Source organism: Prinia subflava, chromosome 5 (assembly GCF_021018805.1).
Source record: "Prinia subflava isolate CZ2003 ecotype Zambia chromosome 5, Cam_Psub_1.2, whole genome shotgun sequence".
NCBI classification, from domain to species: Eukaryota; Metazoa; Chordata; class Aves; order Passeriformes; family Cisticolidae; genus Prinia; species Prinia subflava.
The window spans coordinates 1378943-1399274 of NC_086251.1; the positions used below are offsets into that span (position 1 = coordinate 1378943).

The 20332-nt window shown below is 46.8% G+C and overlaps 1 protein-coding gene across 1 annotated transcript; it reads left to right on the plus strand.

Moving 5' to 3' along the window:
- Positions 1-13523: 13523 nt before the first annotated feature.
- On the plus strand, positions 13524-19845 carry FGF4 (fibroblast growth factor 4). The gene is made up of 3 exons (XM_063397530.1): positions 13524-14421; positions 15240-15343; positions 17012-19845. Exons 1-3 carry the CDS (start codon positions 14118-14120, stop codon positions 17186-17188), a joined length of 585 nt encoding a protein of 194 aa, XP_063253600.1. The 5' UTR covers positions 13524-14117; the 3' UTR covers positions 17189-19845.
- Positions 19846-20332: the final 487 nt, after the last annotated feature.

Below are 20332 nucleotides of genomic sequence, written 5' to 3' on the forward strand. Positions count from 1 at the left end.
TTTTGGGACTGAGTGCTCCATGGCAATAGGAAAATGCTCTGGAATTGCCCTACCATGAGGAGGCTGGGTCCCAGCTCGGCAGCAATCCCTCCCTGGAGGCAATCCCCCAACCACATCTTCTCAAAAGTGGGCCACTAGAGACAGGCAATAAGTCAAAGGAAATCTCGAGACAAAACCTCTGAGCCTGGAAATCTCACAGGGAGAGCCAGATCTCTCCTGAACCACTCTCAGTGTTGCAGGGTGATGGAACAGGTCTGAACGCTGTGAGATGTGCAGTTCTCCTGACAGAATCTCCCAGTTTGACTTCCCAGTGTTGCCTGTATCCTGCAAGAAGCCAGAAAAGTTTCTGACAGCACCAGGCAGGACCCCAAGAACAAAATTCTGTGTGTTTGTGGACTTGTTGCAATAATTTTATCCCAGTCAACTCGCTGTGAACAACTGGGTGGAGAGAGTGGCTAAGGACAGAAAGGCTGCTTCATGATTTAGCTGAAAACATCTCTCAAGAGCTGCTCAGTGCCTTCTTTCTGAAACTGTTTAGCTGTGGTTTCTCTCAAAGGCATGAGGAGGAAGAACTCTTACCATAGCTCACTTTGAGAACAACAGAAAGTTTTCTAGTCCATGTATGGCTAAAGACTAAGTGCAGTGAAGCCATGAAGCATTCCAATTATTGCTTCTTGAAAGGAATATCTTAGCATTTTTCTTGTCCAACAAACCAAATATTCCACCATATTCATTTCTCTTAGAGCCCTGATTCCAATTAAGTGAAAATAGTGGTGAAAAAATCCCCCAGGATCTGATTTTAGCAAAATAATGTCATGTAAAATAGAGTGTGAGGTTTATGACTGCTTATTTGGTGGGGCTGGGGTTATCCAATGGGAGAAATACTACCAAAAATCCAGTGAGATATGGTTACCAGACAGGAATCCCAGGAGATTCTGTTACCACGCAGGAATCCCATGAGACAGTATTATCAAGAAGGAATCTGTACTATTCAGTTCACCACAAGGCAGTAATATTAGATTTTTAGAATTAAATCCTGTGGTATCTTGTTTTATAAGAGTTGGCATAGGAGGGACAGAGAAAAATGCAATGGAGGAAAGATGCCTCCCTGGAACCTGAGCTGAGAGCCTTAATTGTTACACCGATTTCCAGCTCAAATAAAACATCACAAATTTTTCCTCATGGTCCAGAGATATTTTTACTCCACATGATATAAATAATTTCCTAGTGAAATATATTTCAATTTTTTTGCCCTTGCTTTTACAAAATACAGGTTCAAACATTAAAATGCCAAGGCGTGAACACTGACATGGCTGGTTTTGATTGGTGTAAATGTAATCTGGATTTATTTATTTGTAATAGGCTTGCTTTTGCCATGAGCAGTATTATTTTGTTAAAAATGGGTGAAATGGCTGTTTTACATCAGCACCAAGCAAGCCTATGAGCTGTTCAGAGCAGTGCCTTTCACTGCAGGATTTTGTGATGCCTCATGCTATGTCTGCAGCATTTCAACAACACAGAAATGTTAGGGAATTGTTTTCCTAAGTACCTTTTTGTTGTTGTTGTTGTTTTGATTTAGGGTTTGTTTGTGGGTTTTTATAGTAACAGTGACACAAGAGGGGACTGGACGTTTGTTTCAAGAAGACCTGATTTAATTTCAGCCTCTCTCAGGAGTTTGGCCAGGACATCTGCGAGCTGTGAGAGCAGTGATGGAGAGGGTTCTCAGAAAGCTGCTGCCAAAATGGACAAAGGAGGAGACCTGGGCTTGCTGTTTTCACCTGATCACAACAGGTAATTCTGAATGCTCATCATCTTTTAAATAAGTGTACCATTTTGCCTGCCTGTACATCTGTATCAATATTTAATCAGATAAAATCTGGTCAAGGACAGAAGTCCCTTCAAAGTAAAGAGTTTAGTGTGAAGAGACAGGTCAATTTTGTGATTAGCCTGAATAAAGGCTGGATACGTGTTAAATTAGGACCTAACCCCAAATTCGAGTTGTACTTTTGATTCATCTGTGTTTCTAAACAGGTCCTTTCAGAGAGAGATCTCTGGGCTGTGGCAGGTGAGGGACACAGGCAGGGGGTCACAAACTCGCGTGGCTCCACACAAACAGTCACGAACCACACAAAGATCACAGACAGTCAGGATGGTTCATCTCCCTAAAGTTGATTTTATGGACAAGGGAGATGGAAAAAAGGCAGCACTTTAGGTGAGAAGTGAGAAGTGAGAGTGGAAACCTGCTGAAAAAGAGCATTGCTGGGAAATTTTAAAAAGGAAAAGCCAGCAAAGGTAGATTCCATGGGTGGAGAGCCATGGAGTGGCCTTGCAGATCCTTGTGGCTGCTTGGATCCAGCCCTTGGTGTGACACATGGCCCTGCACCCTCCTGGCTGTGCTGGCAGCAAAGGTGTCACACCTTTGTGGGACACTGCCAGGTATTCCCGGGTCTCTTTGAAGCTGGAGAAGGGCTTGTCCCCGGCATTCAGCTGTGCTCACAGCAAGCCAAGGGAAATGAAAAAAGAGGAGGTGGCAGGAAGGAATACAGAACTCAAGAGGCATTAGCCTGTTTGCTGTGTTTGGGAATACATCTGCTTGAGTGCCTGTGAACAGGGAAGAGGGCACAGCTGAATGGCAGGCTTAAGGAAAAGTCAGCTGAGCTTCAGAACAGGGTGTACAAACACTGATCAGATCTTAGCCCTAAAAGACATAACCAAACAATGCTGGGAGGGGGAAGACCCCTGAATGTGCTAAGTGGACCATTGGAGAACACAACACCTATAGAGGGGGTGTTGTGGCACAGAGGTAGGAGGAAGATGACACCCAAAGATTACTGGGATGACGGATGGAGAAGTTACTGGACCCACACTGGGAGAGATGCAAATCACAACCCCTGGTGCTTTTGTGATAAGGATTTCAAGCAGTAGGTAATGGTTTGGGACCATTAGCTCACAGACCGTGGCTTTACCCGTGGATGCTGATGGATTGCAGCCTGGGGACAGGAGGACAGTGTCACCCCACGTCCTGGGGCAGCTGAACCTCTCTCCGTGGGCTCTGTGAGCAGCTGAGGGCCCCACACACCTCTGCTGCACTTTTGGCTCAGGGTATCACACACACCTCTGCCCAGAAGCCTGTGGAAATTTAAAGGGGAACATAGCCTGTGAGTGAACCTGCAATGAAATTCATTCTCCGTGTGCAGTGACCATTTTCATGTGTTACTACAAGTTAAAAAAATCAAATGACTGAGTTGTCTTGGAAGGATTAACAAATCTAATGCATTCAACATCAAGCTGAGAGCCAGGACAACAGTTCATGGATCCCTTAGGACAATCTGTCAGGGAAATCTGTATTCATGTACCATTTCACAAAGTTTGTCTCATCCTGCTTAGCTAAATTTCTTCTTCTTGATATAATGCGCTTCTGTTTGCTTGTACTGCAAAGAAATAATTCTCATCTTCCTCGTTTCCCACAAGTAACCCTCACTGGTGTCAATCTCACCAGCAGCACCTCCCGTGCTTCCTTGCAGCACATATTTTCAAAACCTTGACTTGGGAGCCGCCAGTTTTGGTAAGAGTGGTGTTTTTGCACAGAGACTTGGCGGGCTCAGGCAGGATTTTGGAGCAGCCTCCATGGCAAGTCACAGGCCTGAGACCCGGAGCAGAAATCTGGTCCCGAATTTGGTTTGGGATTTATTGCTCAGCAACTTGGAGCTCAGCGAGCCAGCAGCTGGCTCTCTAGCCAAAACACACCGGCAAACAGAGCAAAAGTGTCATGGTAACAGTGACACAGAGCGTGCTGCAATGGCACCCTGCTCTCCAGAGGGAATTCCTAAGTGGTACCACAGTAAAAATTAGGGCTAAGAATAACCTTAATAGTAACTATTGCTGCTGCTAATAATAGCAGTAATTATATTTATGCTGTAACAACAGCGAGATATATTTGGCTGGGATTTGGTGATTCCAAATTGCTCTTTGAATGTGTCTGGCAGATTTCTTTGTGACCTTTTTGTTGAGGTGTTGCTGCTCCTTCAGCAGTGTAAGGTTAGTCCATGAGCAAAGATGTTCTGCATTTTTACCTCTGCAGCTGATGGAAATGTCATTCCCTTATCCCTAATTGTCACAGAAGCTTTATAAACATGTAACTTATAGTATTATGCAAATTATAGCAATATTTAACTTCGAGTCATATGCAACTTTGTCACAAATGACAAAGTACAGTGTGGTGATGCAGGAGTAGCACCATGGCAGGGCATTCCCAAAAGGGAAGAAAAGAACTCCTGAAGCCACTTTGCCAACATGATCAAATCATGATCCCTTGTATTTGGGAACTGACCCTTCAGCCTGTGTCCATGTTGAGTTGAAAGCACCAGGAAAATTCAGAACGGGTTGCAAACCATCCCTCAGGCTTGGTGGAAAATGGTGGAATTTTGCTGCTGTTAAATAATGATCTACAGCAGAGTGTGTGAGGTTTGTTCCCATGGTTCTGAATTATGATTGCATGTACAAAGCTGGTAAAGAAGGGAGTTTAAGGTAGGTTTTTTTTATATACGCCCCTCAATTTGTCTGCTGCAGTTCAAATAAACTACTGTGATGACAGAGAGGGGAGGAGAGAAACTTTCTAAGTTCTGTCAAAATATATTGTACAACAGCACTTGCCAGCACAGCTCTTCTCCCCTCTCTCCTTCATCTTCCCAATTTTTCAGCAGTGGCCCCAGCCAGGAATTCCATCCACTCTCTTAGCCCCAGGTAGAGCCCACTCCAGCAAACACCCACCTTCCCTGGGCTCCTTGTGACTGAAGTCTTAGAATGATTCTTTTTTTTTTCCCCAGAAAAAGAATAATGAAAACAATAATGATAATATGTATGATGTGGGCAACAGAAATAGAATTTTACAGTAAGAACTATTGTACCATTATTATGTTACTTTGTCTTCCAATCCAAGAAATGCTCATAAAGACTCCAATGTTTTTCCTTTTCTGAAATCCTGCATTTGAACTTCAAGTGACAAGTAGCCTCCTACTGTGCTGGTCCAGCAGCTCTCAGGAATATAAATCTGCAAATTAACAAGTGGAAAGTAGGGGAGAAGGGGGAAAGATGGCAGATAATTTATCTATTATTTTAATGATAGAATCCTTTTTCATCCAATACCCAAATTTAGTTTTCAACCACTGAAACAAATGGATGCTCTGAAAACCCCAGATTAGTTTTGTAACACCTCATTCCAGCATTATGATATTTCACTGGGGGAGCCAGAAATATTTGTTTCCCTGTTCCAGAGCAGTGCTAGATGGCCGTGAAGGCACTGAAAGCAGCCCCTGAGATTTTTGCCTGCCTTTTTAAACACAGAATGAACTGCATGCAGCGTGTCCCTGGCAGGTCACTGGGAGCACTGCTGGGCTCCTTTTGTGGAGGAGGGTGTGCTCCAGGGGTTATTATAAGACTCCAAGACTTTGGGGTTCGCAAGGCTTTTTCTGGCCGTGTCACCGAGCGGAATATTTTGTGACTGGATATAGCACGTGGCAAATAGCACAGCAGTGACTGCACAGCACTGTCTGAATTCCCTGGGCAGGGAGTTTTCCCTTCATTGTGTGTCGTTCCCATCCCACTGTCCTGGTCCCAGCAGCTCTCCTGGGCATCCTCCATCCCTGCCAGTGTTGATAATAACACGTGCGGAGTTTTGTAATCTGAAAAATCACCCTCAATGGGTGTGCTCTGATGAAAAAACTGTCTCTGGTGATGATTTGAGAAGGCTGACCTGGAACAGAGACTGGACAGAGCCAGAGAATAAAGCAGAGATTTATTGAAAGGCCTTTAGGGTACACCTTGGGCAGGACAAGAGCCTGGCCAGGGCTGCACCCAAGGTGAACTTGGAATGGTCACAAAAATGCCTGACCAGTCACAAGGTCTCACACTTTGATAAGTTCAGGTCTATTTGCACACTGGGGTTTAATTGTCCAATTCCAGCTCCAGGCTGGGAGGTCCCATCCTTGTTCCTCCCTCCAGCCCACCCTTGTTTGTGCTTTTGGGCTGAAAGCTGTCCTTGGTGTGCAGCAGGAAAAGGATTTGTTTTGTGTCCCTACTCTGTGAAGGGATCTGAGTGACACTGAATGTGAGCTCAGAGCTGCACCCCTGGGCAGCACAGAATCTGAAAATATGAGAGATAAATTGAGGCATCACTGATTTGGGGATCAGGCTTTGTGCAGCCACAGCTTATTTTGTTTTATTCCATTGTCCCAGGAGGTTACACTGAAATGAGCTCAGTGGCACCTTCCATGCAATAACTGACCTGTTGCATCATGGTGTGGTAGCAAAGGGAAAACGTCAGGAAAAAGCTGTTGGGACGTGCTCTGCTGGGATGTGGCAGCTCAGAGGTTTTAGATGGCCATGCTCTTGCACTTAGCATTTGTAGGACACACACATTCAGGAGGGTCACTTGGCTGAGCTCCAGTCAGTGGAGGGAATTGTGGATGGGTCCTGGAAATTATTAAAAACCTTCATTCTGTTTTGACTGCCTCATTTAAGACTGTGGTTGTTTTTGGTTTTTTTCCTCAAAACAATTTTCAGATTGGTCATTTCTAATTTGCACTTATCTCCTTCTGCTTATTAATAAGCAGTCCCAAGCCAGGTAAGTATCTGAGCTAAATTCCCGGGGGATCTCTTCCTGCAGAGCTTGTTGGCAGGATGGAAACTGTACATTCTCCTCTCCTGGTCCAAAGAGAAACATTCTGAAATGCAAGAAGATTAATAATCTTCACTAATCACTGCTGAGAGCTGAGGAGGCTGCGTGGCTTCATGGAGCAAATTGACTCAGAGCCTGGTCCTGTTCCCTCTTTCACCTACGGGAACAAAAGCAAACCCGGTGGGAAATGTGCTCTCAGAGCAGCATGAGGAATCATCCAAGAGGAGATGAGCAGCCTTTATTGCATCCTTTTGCTTGTCATTTCTCAAGGTGCATGGATGAATTCCTGTAACGCTGATGTTTCTGTAGCTCTCAAAGCTTTATCGGGGAGGTGAGAAAGATGGAAGTAAAAATAGTTAATATTAAAATGGCTGGCTACAACAAAGCTGCTCTTGGGCCTTGAATAGCAAGGGGAATGAAATTATTGAATCAAAAACCAAGCTATGCCATCTCTGCTGGTTTCTTGGTGTCAAGGGGATTTTTCTGGGCAAGGATCATTCATCCAAATCTTATTTACTTGTAACTCGTGTGATCCGAACTCAGAGTGGGAGCTGGCTCCCATTGTGACCTGCCAGGCTTGTTATTCAACAGCACAAAGAGGGTGAGCAACAGAACCCATGGCAAATCCCCTGGACAGCTCTGCTGACAGATGGCTGACGTGTCTGCTGACAGGTAACTTGTTTTACACACTGCTGCAATGTGCTCCTCAGCTGCAGAGCTCAGCTGTAGAGACCCTCTCAGCTTTGCTTTCCAAAGGAAGGGGAAGAAAAATACATTTTACCTGACTTGTTGCTGCTGTCACTACCCTCAAATAAGACAGAGTTTGGAGAGTAACCTCCATGCTGGTTGATCTTCAGGCTCCAGAGCTGTTACCTGTGCGTGGTTCATGGCTTGCAGTTTGCTTTTCAAAAACTCACCCATCAAAACCCTACAGATGCTTCTGGCTGGCTCCATCAGGAGCAATGTTGTGCTGACCTGGTTTTATACCCGTTTTTAGGGCTTTTTGTGTGCCAGAGTGAAAGGTAAAGCTGTTGCCACTGCTAATAGCAGTGGTGGTGTCAGGAAAGCAGAGGATTTGTTTCACAGTTGTGACACTAAAGGTCAACTGGAAAAGCTGGTCTCCTGCACGCTCGGAGAGGTTATGGATTGTACAGCTGTGTCCATATATGTTCTGACAGGTTCTAAGTGGTGCTTTGCTAGGGAGTTTTAAAATTCAGCAATACACGTCATTTGCTTACAGCAGCCAGTTTTCTTCACTTTAGCCACGGGTAAAAAAATGATTCATGCAAGGGAGGCCACATGTTGAACAGATTGGTGTAAACCAATTATGCTGCGTTCAAAGTCAGCTAAAACATTCTCACACAAAAAGTCAACCTAAGCTACTATTTCCCACAATAATAATAATAAAAATAAGCTTAACAAACACTTGCTCTGATTCTCAAAACTCATTTTCTATTACATTTCCTTTCACCAGTTTTGCTTGGCAGAGTGCCGAGTAATGTATCAGCAGAAGTATGTGTGTCATAATCTGACGAAAGGAAAAAAATGTGTATTTTTAGTTTTAAAGTGTTTATAATTTCAATAGGTAAAAAGCATACAGGACAAGGAAGGGCAAAACAGCACATGGTGAAAAGTCAGCAGGGAGTATGAAAGTATCAGCGTGTGAGCTTCAGCCTCAGAGTGAGCCTGGCTGGGAATAAACGTTTCCCAAGACCAGCATTAGTGACTGGAGCCTCCTGAGCGTATTTCTCCATCTGTGCTCTGAGCAGACTTCCCTCCCAAACTTTGGTTCATACTACATGAGTGTGAGGGGTATGGGGCTGTGACAAAACCCCAGAACATCCCCAAAATGATCTGCCTTGACTGATGGCTTCCCACTGTCACACCCTGCTGATGCTCTTCAGTAACACAAACTCCAGGGTGCTCCTGAGGGCTCCTCATGAGGATCTCCTCCTTCCCCACTCATCTGGGGAAGGAGATCTGAGGGATGTAACTTCCACAAAGGTCCTGAGGATGGATGAGGGAGCAGAACAGCTACAGGAAAAAGGTGAGGGCAGTGGCCAACAGGAAGCACACGCAGCCAGAAGAGCTGATAAAGGAGCAGAAGCCACTGAGCAAAGAAAACTGCTGGAAATGCAGAGCAGTGCTGACAGTGGGGCTGGGAATTTTTGCTCTGGACAACACACAGCAGAAGAAAAGCATGGAGAAACTGCTACCTGGGAAACAGGTGGAGAAGCAGGAGATGTAATAGATTGTGCTGTTTCACCTGAGAGCTGTTCATATGCCTGAAGGACAAGGAAATAACCTGCCATGACCACATCAGGTTGCTTGGTGAGTGGCCCTGAGTCTCCCAGAGGAGCCTTGGGAGGCCAGTCTGAGTCTCCCAGAAGGCCCCACCACCTCAGAGCTCTGCAGTGATGCTGCAGGAACATCAGCCCATACAGGGCACACAGTTCCAGCACAGCAGCCTGGAAAGGGCTGCCATGGCACGGAATGGAGCACTCAGACAGCCAGAGCTCTGGGCTGTGGTCTCCCAGCTCTCCTGGGCACCCACTCTGCAGCAGAGGGTGCACTGAGCAGTGTGGACAGCAGCTGGAAGGGGGAATTGCAGCCTGGGAACTGCTGAAGCCCTGTAGGAGCCACACAGACGGGCACAGCCCCATCCCCTCTGGTCTGTGGCGCTGCAGGAGCAGCACAGCAGCACAGGGAGGAGCTGCTGGAAGCACCCACACCCATCACGAGCCAAGCCGTGCTCAGCCTCTCGCTGAACCCATCCAAACCCACTGTAGGAAGGTTTTTGTGCCCTTGCTGCCGGTGCCATCCTCCTCTGCCCCTCTCCACAAAGCCTCCCCAGGCTCTTCTCCCTTCTGCAGAGCGCTGGCTGCTTGTCCTTCAAAACTGTAATTAAAAGGGGTGTAGGCAAAGCTGGCGTGCCTTTTCACCACCAGCCTGCAAACAGGGTGAAAGGGATTTTTCCCTCACAGTATCCTTCTCGATGCACCTTCCAGCACAGCCCCCCACCCTTCGAGACCAAAGGGTCTCAGTGAAATATTTGCCTTCAGGAGAAAAGCTCATGAGCAATAACTTTCGGGGTCATTTACATCTATTTACTGGAGTTAATAAATATGTAAATTGATTTTTAGATTGTGGACCCATCCCTTTAGAAAGGCAGACACATAGCCTGATTTAGATGGCTGCTAAGCCGTTGCAACTGGAAAATAATGCTGTAAGGATTCCTTCTTCTTTTCCCTTCAGAATCCATGATATGGGGCTTGAACCTGGGTGTGGACATTGATTCTGTGGATCTTTTCTTCTTTTTTACACTTTAAACCTACAGGAATTTGGAAACAAGAGCTGTCTGAACTGTGACATCCACATATGCTTTTTAGGGAAGAGAGTCAATACATAGATGGAGACACTTTACCTGGTTTAATATCTAAATTATTGCTGGGAAAGTGTCCACCGGGAGTGGGGACACACAGCAGCAGAGCATGGCATGATATGGAAGATTGAGAATTATTTGTGGGATGACCTGGGGACACCCAATTCCCCTTCACTGCCTGAAAGCTGATGGCACATTGAGGGACAGTTCCTCTCTCTGGCCTGGACTGCCTGAAACTGATTTTTGGCGTCCATGGGGAATATCCTGCTTTCATGGTTTCCTGAGCCGAGAATTTCTGACTGGCAATGTCTGTGTTAGAGCATAAAGACCCCGAAGGTGAACGTGTTCCACCTGTCATTTACACCTGGTGCAAACTCAAAGTGGAGTGGTTCTGCTTTGCCTCCATCCCTGTGAGGTTTTTTCCCAGGTGCTAACAAGAAAAACCAGAGAGTTTTGTAGCATCAGGACCAGGGTTTCATAGGAAGTATGAACACAGGCTCAGACATTGTGAATATGGACAGCTTGAAAGCCACCCCAAAGCTCCTTGTTTCATTTTTAGCTGGAAACTCATTGCTTTTCCTCTCAGAAAAGTTCATTGGAAGCCTTGATGGAAAGACTGATGTCTAATCCTGTGGCAGGTTTAAGAATGGAGCTGCAGAAGCATCCCTTATTAATCTGTGATATTGTGGCAATGTCACCTGATATTCTCTTGATGCCTTAGGCTTTAGCTTTCATGTTTTCCGGTTCTGTGCTGCCCAGGGTGCAGCTCTGAGCTCACAGTCAGTGCTGCTGAGCTCTGCACACAGCAGGGACACAGAACAAATCCTTTTCCTGCTGCACACCAAGCACAGCTCTCAGCCCAAAGCACAAACAAGGGTGAATGGAGGGAGGAACAAGAAGGATGGGACCTCCCAGCCTGGAGCTGGAATTGGACAATTAACTCCAATGTGCAGATGGACCAGAACTTATCAAAGTGTGAGACCTTGCGACTGGTCAGGCATTTTGTGATCATTGTTTGTCCACCCTGGGTGTAGCCCTGGCCAGGCTCTTGTCCTGCCCAAGGTGTACCCTAAAGGCCTTTCAGTAAGTCCCTGCTTTATTCTCTGGCTGTGTCCAGTCTCTGTGTCAGCTCAGCCTTCCCAAGGCATCACTCTGTGTAACCATTTAGGACCTGACCTTTCAAACGCATGGACTGGGAGCCTAACAGGGTGCTCTAGGACCCATTTCCTCACTTCCCAAAGGGATGAGGGTATCATCCCTTGCTGAGCCTCCGGGGCACATCCCTAACTGGATCCCTTAGAGTTCCCACTGCTTTGGGCAGGCAGAGCTGCTCTCCGTGGCAGTAAGGCCGAGCAGACCCAGCCCTGGCCCATCAGCCAGGGGCATTGGGCCACCCCCGTGCTGCAGGAGGGAAGCTGCTGGGTAGGTGTGTCAGCAGAAGTGCCACTCCTTTTCCTCAGCCCTCAGAAGGTAAATAAACTTAATCCCAAATTCACCCGCTGCTGTTTGCCAAGAGCAAATAATGCAGGGTTTGAAGTGAGGTGGGATCACACCGTCCTGAGGATGCTGGGGAGGAGAAGGTGCCCAGCGCAGCCCTGAGGAGCAGGGCAGTGTCCAAGCCTGGGAGCAGCTGCACAGCCTCTGCACCCAGAGCTGAGCCACTCAGCAGCTGCAGGAGGGGGTCTGCATGGACCTGCTGCAAATAAAAACGTAGCAAATCCCCGTGCATTTCGTATCAGTGGATTTCACAGACTCACAGAGTTGTTAGGTTTGGAACGGACCTTAGAGATCATCTCATTCCAGCCCACTGCTGCAGGCGGGAACTCTCTCCACTAGACCAGGCTGCTCAAAGGCCTGTCCAACCTGGAACATTGCGAGGGATGGGGCATTTTCACCTCCACAGCGAAAACATCAACACTGCCCTGTCTCTGAACACACAGAGCAGTGAACTCACTTGAGGCTGGGACAAAACTACACCGAGCAGATTGCCATCACCCCCAAAGCAGCGGCATGCGCACCTCACAAGAAGAAACAAAAGCACATCATCTAAGTTTGCTCAGGTTTAGCGAAGGTCAGAGATTTTCGCACCTAGGTGAGCTGTCATCTGCCTTGGGGCAATTCTCCTTTCTCTCGCATCCTTTGCTGGAACAGCGGGAGAGCTTTACTGGCGTGAAAGACTAAACTGGCTTCAGGCTGTAAAGGACTTGAGCCACAAACCACTTCTGCCCCCTCCCCCGAAACACACTTTCATATTAATTCAGGACCTTCCAAAATATCCTAACGTCTCCTCACCTGTTTGTGCTGAAAACCTGTTGAGGGCCGAGGCTTAAGCTATGGGAGGTGACAAAATAAGAGATTTGCTCTAAACAGAGCAGTTCTAAACTGATGGGGTCAAAACTTCTCCTTTTAAACACGGAGCTTCATTTCCAGGAACCTCAACCAAATGAAGCAATTACCTAAGAACAAAAGCATCATTAAAACACAGCAGCAGCAGCAGCATCTAAGTAAAGATTAAAAGATTAAAAGATAACCATTCCATTCAAAAGTGCAGCAATGCTTGCACGAGTGGGCAGCCCCTGGGCTCTGGAATAAACTTGTGTCACCACAGCCCCTGTCAGGACAGTGACCAAGAGGGAGCTCCCCGTCTGGTAATCCTGATTTCTTAAAGGGCTGTTTAGAACCAAAAACTTTATCGCTGCTTTTGAACACTTGCTGCCTCTTAAAATGTTTTCCTGCTTATTAAAACTTTAGTCCTTTCCTTTGTTTTGGGGTTTTTTGGGGGTTTTTTTTTGGGTTTTTTGGGGTTTTTTTTGGTTTTGGTTTTGGTTTTGGTTTTGGTTTTTGTTGTTGTTGTTGTTGTTTTTGTTTTTTACTGATGGTTGTTGTTTTGATTTGTTTTGGTTTTTTGCAAGTCCTTTCCTTTTTCATTTCTAAAACCTCCCATTCAACAACTATTTTGGCTTTTAATGAAGGGATTTTTTTTCCTGCATCCAGCAAACTGTAAACCATGTCGCTTGGACACAGCAAAAAGCTGAAATTCCACAGATTTACATAGTCATACATTGTGCTGGGGTGAAAGTGTGCTGGGCGTTCTTTGATTTTTGTGTCTTGCATTAGCATTTGCAGGCATTTGAGAAAGGGAAAAAATATAAAGAAAGGGGATACAAAGGGAAAAGAAGAAAAAGAGGGAAAGAGAGGAAAAGAGAGAAAGAGAAGGAAAGGGAGAAAGAGAGAAACAGAGGAAAGAGAGAAAGAAAGAAAGAAAGAAAGAAAGAAAGAAAGAAAGAAAGAAAGAAAGAAAGAAAGAAAGAAAGAAAGAAAGAAAGAAAGAAAGAAAGAAAGAAAGAAAGAAAGAAAGAAAGAAAGAAAAGAAAAGAAAAGAAAAGAAAAGAAAAGAAAAGAAAAGAAAAGAAAAGAAAAGAAAAGAAAAGAAAAGAAAAGAAAAGAAAAGAAAAGAAAAGAAAAGAAAAGAAAGAGAAGTTGCTGTGATGAACGCAAAATATGACCTTTTCTTTTCAAAAGTTTGTGCTGTCCCTCTTGTTTAGCACCAGTGCTGCTCACCCTCTCCCTTCAAGACGCTTCAGAGCTGTTAAGCATCTAGGGGTGATAATTTGACTTTCAGCTAAGCCGGAGGGCTGCAGCAGACAGCAGTAGGTGGTGATGTAATAGGTACCAACGCACATGGATATATAAATATCGTGGCTAGGGCTAAAGCGCTATGGCTGAGCAGCTATAGAAGAAGATCAGCACTTCAGACAAGACTCCTGGAGTTGAGATCAAGTTCAGAAGCTCTTGCTCCCGGGATTTCCTCTCCATGCAGCCAGCCCAGGGAAACCACAGATCCTTGGGGGACTGAGCACTAAGCTCCCTCCCTCCGTCTCCGCTTTGCTTTCTGGTTTTCTTTTTTCTCTTTTTTTTTTTTTTTCTTCTGTTTGGCTTTTTGTTGGTTTTATTTTTTTCCTCCCCTTCTTTGACCTCAGCATAAAGTGGGAGCTGGGTGGACAGCGTCTTTTCGGAGCGACCGGCGGCCGGCCCGTGGCTACCCGCCCCTAAGCCGGGATGCCTCTCCCCGCGGCGCTGCTGCCGGCGCTGCTCCTGGGGCTGCTGTGGCCAGGGGCGGTGCGGGGCCGGTCGCCCCCGGGCCGCCTCCCGGCCGGGCCCCGCCAGCGCCGCTGGGACGCGGCTCTCTTCGCCCGCTCCGTCGCTCGCCTCCCGGCTGAGCGCCGCGACGCCGCCCGCGACGGCGACTACCTCCTGGGCATCAAGCGGCTGCGGCGCCTCTACTGCAACGTGGGCATCGGCTTCCACATCCAGGTCCTGCCCGACGGCCGCATCGACGGCATCCACAGCGAGAACCGATACAGTAAGCGCGGCACAGCCCCCGCGGCGGGGCGGGTTAGACGCTCCGCGCCCGGGCACGGCCGGAGGGCAGTTCTGGGGGAGCGGAGCTGAGCTGCCCCGGGGAGCGGCACGTCCCGAAGGGAGGGGGGTGCATGGCAGACCTCGAGCTTCCCTCGAAAGCCCGGCCGCCGGCAGCACCGCGGGGCTGCGCCCCTCGGCTCCCCCGGGGGCGGCGGGAGCCCCGGGTAGCGGGGCGGCCACGGACCCCATCGGGAGCTCCGGAGCAGCTCCTCGGGCGTTCGGGAGGGGCTCGTCGGCGCTGCTGAGCGCCGCGTTGTCCCCTCGCCGCCGTCAGGCGTCGGGTGTCGGGGTTGCCTCAACATCTGGAGGATCCGCGGTGCCGTGGGCCGCCCACTCCGAGCAGGGGCCGGGGCGAGCCCAGCTCTCCCCCAGACTTGAGAAGCATCTGCCGGGGACTTAACCCCGTGGCCCCACGACTCTGAGATCCAACTGAAACAATAAGATCCAGGAACGGGGCTATAAGCTGCATGATGACAAATGTTTCATTTGCCCTAAGCACGCTCTGGCTTATTTTAACCTTGTCTACACAAAAGGATGCCTGGGGGCAAAATAAAAATAGATACCTAGCTAAAAGAAGAGATCCCAGCATGGGGCATAGGGCAGCACGTGGAGTATGAGGCTGGGGTTCTGTGGGGTGCCCACAGAATCCCCTCTGCTGGGATGTGGGGATCTACACTGGGGGTGGCAGCCTGTGGGACTGTCACCACACATTCCAGGGCACACCCTTTTGTCCCCCTGATTTCCACGTCTCCTGTGCAGGTCTGCTGGAAATTTCTCCTGTGGAAAGAGGCGTGGTGAGCATATTTGGTGTCAGAAGTGGACTCTTTGTGGCCATGAACAGCAAAGGCAAACTCTATGGATCTGTGAGTAGCCACTGAGTGTGTGCCTGGGGAGGGGACCGTGGTCAGCTGGGGTGAGATGTGTGCAAGGTGCTAAAAGCTGCCCAAGCCCCATCCTTGCCCCCTCCTGGGTCAGGCAGCACAGAGCAGCCCTTCCTGCCCTGCCAGCAGAAGGTGTGCTGCCCAGTTATGCTGCTTGCTGAGGCCTTGGAGCAAATCCCTCTCTTCTGCATCACACTTGCTTGGTTCTCCCATAAGAACTGTTGTCACCCAGCCACGGCTGCACATCTTGCCACCCTCACAGACCAACAGATCAGTCATGTGTGTGGCAAGACCACAAGCCTGGCTTAGCCCAGATATTTGTTATATCTAAGTACAAACAGCCTTAGGCAGGTGTGGCAGTCACTCACTCCGTCTCTCAGAGGGCACCTGAACTTGTGGTCAGCCAGGCCCCCACAAGTGACCCTTTATGGTGTGATGGATCAGTGACCTACTGATCACTCTCTGTTAATGCTCTTGAACAGACAGTTCCTGTGGCAGTTTTCTTTTTTTCTGTTTTATGAGAAGGAAGATCCATTAGGAGACAATACAGATCTTCTTTTACATGGGATCTTTGGGAAAGATAGAGACACCTTGAAAAATACCCTTGAGGTGGACAATAACAGGGTGCATCTTTGCCCATGCTGAGCTGTCCTCCTGCTTTTGAGTTCAGCTCTGTACAAGTGACTGTGATCAGCATAGTTTTAAACTCATGTTCCTGGCTCTCCTTCCTCACCCATGAATTTTCTATGTTGTGTTGCTCAAGTGAAGAAACTTGGGCTGAGAAAGAGCCAAACAATGTCGGAGTTAACTGGGGCATTTTCACATGAAGGCATGAGGAATCCAGAATTATTTTCTGGGGCATTGGTCCTGTTACAGAGGGTTTTGATTTCTGTAAAAGCTGGACAGAATCAGTCACCAAAATGCATCCTTTTTTAGGGATACTGCTGCCTTGGTGTACTGGGTAAAATAATCCCCAGTGCAGTGTTCAGCTTGGCAGGCTGAGACCTCTCTCACAAGCCCTAGGTTTTGCCCAACAACAAGAGACGTGTTCATTTATTCCTTTCCAGATAAGACACTTGCAAGACCTGTCCCTCTTTGTGAGGGACATACTTGCAAATGAAACCACATCCCTGAAAGGTTGCCTGCAGTCAGATCAGTTTTCCTGATCCATTAACCCAAATTATCCAAACCCTTCATTTGATTTTAAATCTAAAGAAGCAAAAAGTACTGTTCATGATGAGTGGCTTTAAAATGCCTCTTTCTCCTCAAGCAACATGAGAAAGTGCCAGTATTCTGAATTTCCTGAAGCCTCTCAGGCAGTTTATTGCTGGTGGGACAAGCAGGAGCAATTCAAGGAGCAGGAGCTCAGAACTGGGCTTGGGCCTTACCCACCTCAGCTCTGTTCAGGTGGCTCTGTCCCTCCTTTGGGTGTCCTTCCCACCTTCAGGTGTGCCTGGCACAGCATCCCTAATTGATCCTCTGGTTCCTGAGTCCTGTTTGAAGCTTCAGAAGCCACTTCAAAAGATTGCTAAGTGGAGGGGGCTCACCTGCACCTCTGTCCACAACACACCTTCTACACCTGGTAGCAAGAATATTTCCACACCTAATGTTTAAAATTCCTTCCCTCTCATTCTTTCCTTTTCATTTCAGGCCCATTTCAATGATGAGTGCAAATTCAAAGAGATTCTCCTGCCAAACAACTACAATGCTTACGAATCCAGGATTTATCCCGGGATGTACATAGCCCTGAGCAAAAATGGAAGAACAAAGAAAGGCAATAAAGTATCTCCCACAATGACAGTGACACATTTTCTTCCTAGAATCTGAGACATCTCCCTTCAGACCTACCTCAGCACAAGGGAAGATGCAGAACACCTTTGGGGAAAAGAAACATGGTGCACTTTTACTGGAGAGTTTTATGCAAGAGCAGGTGTAAGATATTTAAGTTAATTATTTAAGTCTGTATATATTGTCACAAAATTTATTTATAGTTACTTTTTTTTTTTTTTTAATTTCTGAGAACAAAACAAACCTCCAACCCAAGCTCTTTCATTTCATGGTGCAACAGTAGGAGTCTTCTGCTTCGTGGTTTATCTAATTCAGAGTTACCACAGGTGTGCTGCTACCCCATGTCCTAAGCCAGGTGACATCCAGCTCCTGTCTCCCAACGTTTTGCACTGTTTGTGTGTTGCTCGGTGTCTGTTGTTGTACGGTGTCAGTTTGTTTGTTTGTTATTTTGTTTGTTTGTTTGGGTTTATGGTGGCTTGGTCCCCCCTGCGCGTTCCCCGAAGCGCCGCCGGCTGCCAGCGCGGCTCCTGGCCCGGGAGCAGGGGGTGCCTGGCTGGGATGCCAGCCTGGAGCCGCACACACCATGCCTGATCCCCTTTGCTATTTCCCTGCCACGGGATCGGTTTCCCCGGCACGGGAGCGCGGAGCGGCACGGCCACCCCGCAGATCTGTTTTTAGAGCTGCCAGCGCTGAGCTGCCCTGCAGCCCATCTCCTGTGAAGGGAGGAGAAACACCTCTGTGGGCTCTTCAGATGGGGTTTGCTCTTCAGATCAACCGTGGCCCTTAGTGGGAGCTTTTATTAGGTACAATTGCTTGGCATGAGGCTAAAAAATAACGTGTCTGTCCGTCCCCCAGCAAACGCTACAGTGAACCAGCTCTGCTCCACTCAAATCAAATTCCCCTTCTCACTTGGAGACTCCATTCATTTCTCAAAGTGTGGGGAGCTCTACAACGCTCCTAAGTTCTCCACAGGGGAAAAGCATCTGCTGGTTTGTAGCAAACACAAGCTCCACGGAAAGAATTTAGATTGATGATGAGGAATTCAGGTTGATTTGTACTATTTATTATTTTTGCTGCAGTATTTGGAAGGAGAAATATGCTGCTTTTCTTTTTTTTTTTTTTTTTTTTTTCTGTCTCATTCCCTGACGAAGCTGATTAATTTCTACCTCACTAACTCTCAAAGCCAGTCTCCTAACAAATTCTGCACGGGAGGAAGGTACCTGCCTTCCTGCTTGGGCTTAAAGCTCTGGAGGAGGGCCTGGGGGAACAACCGTAATCCCAAATCTCTCTTTTTTCCATATGTAGCCAAAAGTATTCAGGATAGAGTCGGTTGCATCCTATTTGAGCCTTGTCACGTTTGGGCTATCTTTACCCAGTGGTTTACTTTTAGTAAGGGTGATCATGGTGAAAATATTCGCAGGCAGCTGTCAGGCTGCAGTACTATATCGTCATCAAGTAACCCTATATTTTTCCTTATATATTTTGCAAGTGTAACTCATGTCTCTAACGTGATAAAGGAAGAGATAGGTTTGATTATGGGGGAATCGCTAAAAGGATTCATGTGCTTTTTTTTTTCCTTTTTCCCTTTTTAAAATTTTTTTTTAAAGGTACTTCATCTTTGGGGCATCAATATGTTAACTGGGAACCAGGACTAACCACAATGTTTGATGACTTAGAGGACGTTTACAGACCATCTTCCAATCTAAACTATTTATTTCCCACTACACACAAATCTTTGATTCAGCTCTCTTTTTTTCTTTTCCTCTTTACATTCCTACACAAAAGCCTTTGCTCCTTTGTAATGGTTTAGACCTGCCTGTATCCTCTACTTACACATGATCTTGAAGAGAAACTCTACTCACCAAAGTTCAGTAAGATCACAGCAGACCAGGACCAGACCTTAAGGCAGCTGCCCTCATAGCAAAAATAATTAGGGAAAAGGAAATGTCACACCTAAGGATTTTAATTTTTTTTTCTCTAAAATTGGGAATTTTCTGTGTTTTCTGTATGTGAGTAATCGTTGTGTATTTATCACCACTACCTCTGACAACTGATGATTTTGTTCCAGATTTCAGATAGCAAAATCAGACCACAAAGGTCTCTCTCTGGGAGTGGCTCTTCTTTGCCACTTTTCACTTCATTAAATCCACAACCAACCGCCTCACACAAGATACGTTCGGAGGTAGTTGTTGTAACTTTTAAATATTGTGATGCAACCTTGATAACAATGTTACATGGTATGAGCTTTCACCATTTACCAGAATCTGTCTGTAGTTTTATACAGGTGCTGTTCAAGACTGTGGTGTATGTGCTGTGCACACTTAAATGCATAATAAATGATAAACGTTTACAATGCATGACACCCTGGTGTTGATTTTTTTAAACTCTTTATAACAGAATGCATCCTGCAAGGAAAGGAAGGGGGGAAAAAAATGCTATTTCACTTTCCCAAAGCCTGGGGAGCCTTTGCACTTTTGCCAGCTACTCCAGGACTGACAGCCTGGATTTCTTACTCAGCTAAAGTTCCCTCTGCCAAAGCTGGAAGTGGTCCAGGAAAGCCCAGCTCCAGCTCGGTAACAGATACTCACCCTTGCATCTGCCACATGCTGCTGCTCTCACTGGTGTTCTTTCCCCGGTTATTAACAATGGCAGCATCCAAAATTAATGCTCAGGCACAGAAACCAGCTGCAGGGTTTATGTTGCTCGTTGTTAGCATTACAAACAAACCTGATTGCCTGCTTTGGGCTCTCTGTGAAGTGTGACAGCGCCGATGCAAGAAATCCAATGAGTTTGGGACTGGGTCTTTTTAAAAATAGTGTTCACACTCAATACAAATGCATTGAAATCTGAAGTGCTGAGTGACATGACATGGTGAGATTAGGAAACATTTCTTCCCTGGAAGAAGAAAACATACTTGAATAAAATATACTTGAAGAAAATATACTTGGGGTCAAAGCTCCCAAGGGAAGAGGTGGAGTCACTGTCCCTGGAAGCGTCCAAAAAATTAGTAGATGTAGCATTTTCTGATGTGGTTTAGAGCACGTGGTGGTGTCTGGTCAAAGGTTGGACCTGATCATCTTGGAGGTCTTTTTGAACCCTAATGACTCTGCAATTCTTTGCACAGCTTTTATTTATAAATACCCACACAGGCACTCTTGCACACGTGCACACCTCATGTCCCAT

Excerpts from the sequence above, each read along its gene's own strand:
- FGF4 (XM_063397530.1), top strand. The coding sequence starts at position 14,118 with ATGCCTCTCCCCGCGGCGCTGCTGCCGGCGCTGCTCCTGGGGCTGCTG. Across the intron at positions 14,422-15,239 it reads CCACAGCGAGAACCGATACA|GTCTGCTGGAAATTTCTCCT; the intron begins GTAAGCGCGGCA and ends TCTCCTGTGCAG. Across the intron at positions 15,344-17,011 it reads AAGGCAAACTCTATGGATCT|GCCCATTTCAATGATGAGTG; the intron begins GTGAGTAGCCAC and ends TTTTCATTTCAG.